Raw genomic sequence first — 6798 nt, 5'->3', positions numbered from 1 at the left:
AAGTCTGGGCTAGTACAAGCAGCCGCACATACACATACACATACACACGCATGCACGTCGTCATATGAGCGAAATATTCTCAAGCACGACGTTAAACCCAATTTCACCTCACCTCACCTCTTACCACTTAACTATCTTTTCAGGAAACATTCATGAGATTAAAAGTTAATTGTGTTGCTTTGAAAGGCTATCCAGTCATTTCCAGTTAGCCCATCTACTGATTGGTATGGACGCGCTAGGCTGACTTCAATACATCGCCTGTCGACCTCTTAATACAAGTTGTCTGCCTGACTTGTAGGCATCTTCACTGAAGTATTTGCTTGTTAATAAGGTAATGAAAGTCCGTGAGCATAGCTCTTTCGACCTCAAATAGGACTGATCTTAGAAATTCGGGAACCGGTACGGTATCCATTTCACAGAATATCTATTAATCACAGTATAGCATAATTATACTGAAAAAACATTGACCATGGAAGAAATACATTCTGGCAATCCACCCGAAGCAAGTTGACGATAACCGACGAAGTTGGACTTATGACAAACCCTGAATGTGCTTTGTGCTGCGTCAGAATTACCATATGGCCTATAGAAGCCTGGTGCCATGTGTGTAAAAATCGTCAGAATGAACCATATGGCATATAGAAGCCTTGTGCCATATGTGTATATGCGTCAGAATTACCATATGGCCTATAGAAGCCTGGTGCCATGTGTGTAAAAATCGTCAGAATGAACCATATGGCCTATATAAGCCTGGTGCCATATGTGCATATGCGTCAGAATTACCATATGGCATATAGAAGCCTGGTGCCATGTGTGTATATGCGTCAGAATGACCATATGGCCTATAGAAGCCTTGTGCCATGTGTGTAAAAATCGTCAGAATGAACCATATGGCATATAGAAGCCTGGTGCCATGTGTGTAAAAATCGTCAGAATGAACCATATGGCCTATATAAGCCTGGTGCCATATGTGTATATGCGTCAGAATGAACCATATGGCCTATAGAAGCCTGGTGCCATGTGTGTAAAAATATTCAGAATGAACCATATGGCATATAGAAGCCTGGTGCAATGTGTGTATATGCGTCAGAATGAACCATATGAAATATAGAAGCCTGGTGCCATATGTGTATATGAAACTGAAGGGCCTTATCGCTGAAAATTCATTTCGGTTCAAATATTCACATAACAAACACCATTGTGTCGAAGTTGAAGGGGAATAAGTAAATACTTCGAGTTATCAGAAGTTCGACACAACCAAACAATAATTATTATTATTTCCATTCAGTTTATGAATAACTTACCGTGAAAATAGTGTACTAGGAACATGCTCTATTATGGTGGATCAAACCAAACTAAACATTTGTTTAAACAGACAATACGCCGGCGAGGTTTGACCTAGATGTACGCACTGATGATAGTATGGATCAACTACTACTCGTCTTGCCGCAATTAAGTCACTTCTGTTGCTGCATCTCTAATTGACAATAATTGTACTGAATTCACTTTCTGCAGCAGTAACCATATCTAATACGTAGTAGCTTCATGAAACAGACTGTGCTATCAGAAAACATTATTTCCCAATGCGTTTATGTGATGTAAATGTGCTACATGGAAGCAGACACTATATACTGTGTATTTAATATATACGTATTTCCAGATGTATTTCTTGAAGCGTTATCACGTTTTTCTTCAATAAATCCATGAAAAATACATATTTTCGCTCACCTAAGTAACCATAGAAACACCGAAACATTACAATGCAGGTGTCCATGAGTTATATAGTGCCAAATGATCAGCTACCATATGTGTAGCACATAAGCACACGGGGAAACATACAGGTAAACGTATTGAGAACGTTCGGAAACGAACTGAGGAAGTAAACATTTCACAGATGCATGATGCGTATTACAAATACGGGTACCTCACTGGGGTGGTTCCCGGATCGCCAAGCTAAGTGTTATCATACTGTTAGTACTGAACATTTTGGCTTTCCATATACTAAGTTTCAGTCCAAAACTTAATAAAATCTCTGTTGAGGTAGGTATAATTCCATATTGTTAAGTAACACCAAATAACTATTATATTATATAACAGGTTCAAGGCTAAATATTAATTTAACAGACAAGCTGGGTATTACAAAAAGTGTACAAAATGACCACCAAGTCTAACCTTTACCTTCAGTCCAAACTGGCAGTCACTGTGGATACCATGCTGCTTCAGATAAACCTCCCGAGAACAAATATGACTGCGAGTGAAAGTATTAATGCCTTTTGGGGAGGGAGATAACCTTTGCTAAATTGTCTGTAGTGGTACTTTCTGTGATTTGAAAAGATGTCATTTTATATAAAGTATGCGAAGTCTTGGATGGAGCGTTGAATGTAGGATTTCATTCCGAGGAAAACTTCAAATATAAGTTCTATTTTAATAATCGATGAATCTCTTGTCCAAGACTTTATTCATAAAAAAATGAAATTACGACCCCGTTTACAAAATCTGTCAAATCTTCGCACACAATCCTTTTTCACACCGAGATAGCGTGACACGAACTCTTTCTTACACCCAACATAGAGAAACCAGTGCTCTGAAATATAAAATAAGAAAACTCACGGTTTTACTTGAATAAACTTCCAATGTTTTAAACGTTGCTTTCATTCACTTGTATCCATCCACTCGATCCACACAACAGATATTGACAGATAAAATATATATAATCCTGACCCACAGAGACGTAATATTAGAATAAACTAAAGATTTAGTATTCATTCTACTGAGCATATTTGGCAGATGCATCATTTTACATAGGAATAAAACAGTGAATAAAGTGATATCGCATTGTTAATGCAAATAACTACGAATCAAAATACTTCATATATAACGATTGGATTCCACCAGTACCTCGAATCATGCAGCCGAATCTGATGGTCTTCATAATGATGGCACCGAAGTATTGATCGGCATTTAGAAAAGACTGGAGAAAAAATATCTGTGTTTACAATGCAAATAATAAATTTAAAGGTGGTTTGGGTAGGTTAGTTCTTTGTTTGTATCAGCTGGTTGTAATAGGAATAAACTAACTATTTCCTTGAAGAGAATACTTTAATCACATCTGTAAAGATGTTTGGGCCCTTTCCCGATGTTTAACATCAATAGTTTTCTTAACAAGGAGAAAGATCTACATAATATTAATTTAGATCAGAATATTTGGTTCGGATGATCATATATACTTAGAATTATTCATTGTAAACATTACCACATAATTGTGTAGATTTCAGAAAGATTCTGAAAACAAACGCTTTCTGAAACAGCATAGTAACACTGTTCAATCCTGTACACACTAACATAAAGAAGTATTCTCAAAATACATTAGTGTACCCAGCAGGCTGTGGCATTTAAAACGTTCAAATCGGTCTCTTTAATTGCCATTATAAGGGTCTGTTGTAAGTCTCTTGAGCGGTATTTTGGTATTCTGGGTATTTGCATTATGTGTACAAATAATGATGTGGGTTCCGTCTGCCACGCACTAATTCAAGAAAGCAAACAACTTTTACTGTGTCGATGATCAGTGTGTTTTCTGACAACACTTTATTTGAATTCATTCCATTATTTGAAATAATTTATGAATTAACTGCACATGATTAACATTTATCACGTCCATACTATTCTCGTCTTCTGGAAAATTAATCCGATCAGATAAAAAAATACATTCACATTATCTAGTTATTGCTGTCATAGGTTAACTACAAATCAAAGACTACTGGTTGATGTGTGCTAGTGGGAATTGAGGTTCATCCCTTAGCACACATCAACGCTCCCGTGCAAGCACTTGTTATGTTGAGCTGCTGAACACACTGGCAGGCGATAGCTGTCTCTACGAGTTGTCTAAACTCGCGTCTAACTACCATTATCAGCTGCAATGAAATATATACATTATGGGTTGTTAGATGTCGATAGGTGGACATGTGGGCGATAAGCATTCCCCGTTGACTACTAAAGTGACGTAAGAATCCGTTCTTACAGCAGACATTTGATGGTAAAAGCTATTGTTAAATTCGATGTTTAACAAAAGTTCTTTCATCGTAAGCACACTGGTTATGTAATATGTGAGCTAGATTATTATTCAACACTTCGTCATTGAGCAAATGAAACACGTATAAAAACAGACAGCAATATATCTATAAGATATATGTTAGATATTCATGTATAACTTCTAACGGTTTATTCAGTCCAAGTTATTCTTACCATACACGTCTATTTACACAGAAATACACAAGTTCAACCCGTTAAATCTTGAGAGCCACACAGCGGTCCCCACAATTGACAGAAAAGCTTGAAGTTGACATACTGTTATGATGATATTGTCGTTTACGGTTCCTATAACGGTATTTTGGACAACAAATGAATATGAGTTTACCAAATGCTCGCCTAAAATCTCGCATAGATAATGCATATATGATTGGGTTCATCCCGGAGTTGATGTATCCCAGCCAAGTAAATACTGGAAAAAGTATCTCTGGCGATTGTACACAGTCAGTATGGCAAAGTCCAAATAAGACGTTAGTTACAAAAAACGGCAGCCAACACATTGTGAACACACCAACTACTATTCCAAGAGTTTTGGCAGCTTTTTGTTCGCGTGCCAGCTTGGTTAATTTTTTGCTGATTGCAAAATGGCGAAGTCGTTTTGTGATGAATTTCGGCTGTCTCTGTGTCCCATGGTGGGATTCTGTGTTATTCGGATGACGTAACATATGAGAAGGACTATCGCTCTCACTGTCACTGGTGGAACGTTCTATTTGCATTGGCTCATCGTGGAGACGTCTGGCACCTCCCCTATGAATTCGAAGGGTCATCACTTCTCCATCTCGAAGTCCATTTGATGTTGTCTTGCTTCCTTCTTTTAATCCTTTAGATTGCTCAACTGCAGCTAAGTATATTCTGCCATAGACGAACATCATCACTATTGTTGGGGCGTAGAAAGAAACGATGGAAGAAAATATGAGATATGCACTGTCATCTGTGAAAATACATTCATTTTTTGACAGATCTGCAGGCATCACTGCTTTCCACCAAGCAATAGCTGGGAATGAAATTCCCGCTGAACAGAGCCACACAAACGTGATCAATAGACACACTTTACATGTTGACATTTTACTCGGGTAAGCTATTGGATCTGTTATAGCCCAATATCTATCCAGCGAAATAACACATAGATTTAGGATGGAAGCTGTACTTGCCAGAACGTCTAAGGAGTGCCATAGGTCACACCATTCAGCTCCGTATAGCCACACCTGATTGGTCATCTCGTGGCTAATGCTGAATGGCATCACAACTCCGCCAACCATCATATCAGCCACAGCAAGAGACACTATAAAATAATTAGTCACAGTACGGAGGTATATCTCTTTTGATACTGCAACTATTACCAGAATATTACCAGCTATAGTAATGAATGAAAAGCATGACAGAAATACCCCAACAGCAGGGTGTTTCATTCTCATATCAGTACAGTTAAGGAACGTTTCATTTTCCATAGCATTATGCTCCAGAACAGAACATTCCGTGGAATTAAGCTGCAGGTAGATCATGTACTTATGTTTGCAGTGTCCTAAATACACATTAACCAAATCTTTAACAACACGTCGAATAGAAGGTATCCAGTGATAACGCACATATGTCATCAATTCATTACAGACAACAGTAGTCAAGGGCGAAATCAAACCACAATATTCTTGCACCTTCGTTTGGATGAAGAGAAATAAAAGCATATCAAAGATAGTCTGCTTGGTTTCATAATTTCACAATCCTAGGCACAATCTTTGTTAAGAGAAGCACGTTACGGAAGATGACAAAACATCTATTTGAGGGATCATATCGCCGGGGAAGATATCGATCCTCATATTCAGATGAACTCAGAAGAAGCTTGTGGTAGGAATCTCAAACTCGATGCACTAACAATTTCGACAGCAAACAACTGCTGGATATCCCGGATAGTTTACCTTCATTAAGAATCACTTACATCCAATTCAGCACGATACCGTCCCTCCGAAATTTGCTTAAATGGAACGCAGTAAAATAGTATTATATCCCCGAGGCTCGCTTCTCTGTTGTGTATACATCCCATCAGCAGAACGCGAACAGCAGACCAGACAAGGACGGTGCGAGACGTTTTCTCTCGTCGATGTCGGGAGCCAAACCTCCTTCAGTTAAATCGTCCGTGTAATACTGCCCCAAGTGTAGCAGAAGGAAGAATTAAGCTAGGGCGTGAGAGAAGAAGGTATCGACTTCGATGCACACTGTAGCCATTTCATCATCATCTGATTTGATGCCACGTTATGAAAAACTGTAGGTCTTTAGCTACGACAGAAGTATTGCTTGTGTCCCGTCCTTGTAATCACACACTCCAAGTTAACACAATGGAGAATACGAAATTGTTTCATGATACACACGCAACTGTTACCATGCTGTGATGCCCACATTCGTTCAGAGGTCTGCCAGCTCGATCTGAAACGGTAGAAATCGATGAGAGCTCTCACTTGTATCTAACTAAGGAGTGTCTGTATTCATGGCGGGAAATGGCATTAACAGCGTTTCTACTTGCTGAACAATATTTCTTATAATAGAGAAAAGAATGATTTAGTGATGCTACTCGTAGAACAATGGATGCGATGCTAAAACATCAGGGACGTTTTGTTAAATACATCCCAAACATTCTGTGGCCCATTTGTATGAAATATTAAAGCCCGAAAGACCATTTGCAATATACACATAAAATCGCAGTCCCAAATTGTAACTAAG

The 6798-nt window shown here is 38.4% G+C and overlaps 1 protein-coding gene across 1 annotated transcript; it reads right to left on the bottom strand.

Moving 5' to 3' along the window:
* Positions 1-4204: 4204 nt before the first annotated feature.
* LOC124285584 (dopamine receptor 2-like) lies at positions 4205-6481 on the bottom strand. The gene has a single exon (XM_046721839.1). The coding sequence runs from the start codon at positions 5766-5768 to the stop codon at positions 4284-4286; it is 1485 nt and encodes a 494-aa protein (XP_046577795.1). The 5' UTR covers positions 5769-6481; the 3' UTR covers positions 4205-4283.
* Positions 6482-6798: the final 317 nt, after the last annotated feature.

Source organism: Haliotis rubra, unplaced genomic scaffold (assembly GCF_003918875.1).
Source record: "Haliotis rubra isolate DU_JTF1 unplaced genomic scaffold, ASM391887v1 Scf363, whole genome shotgun sequence".
Classification (NCBI taxonomy): domain Eukaryota; kingdom Metazoa; phylum Mollusca; class Gastropoda; order Lepetellida; family Haliotidae; genus Haliotis; species Haliotis rubra.
Note: the sequence above shows the minus strand (reverse complement) of the source record. Positions and strands in the feature narration are given on the sequence as shown.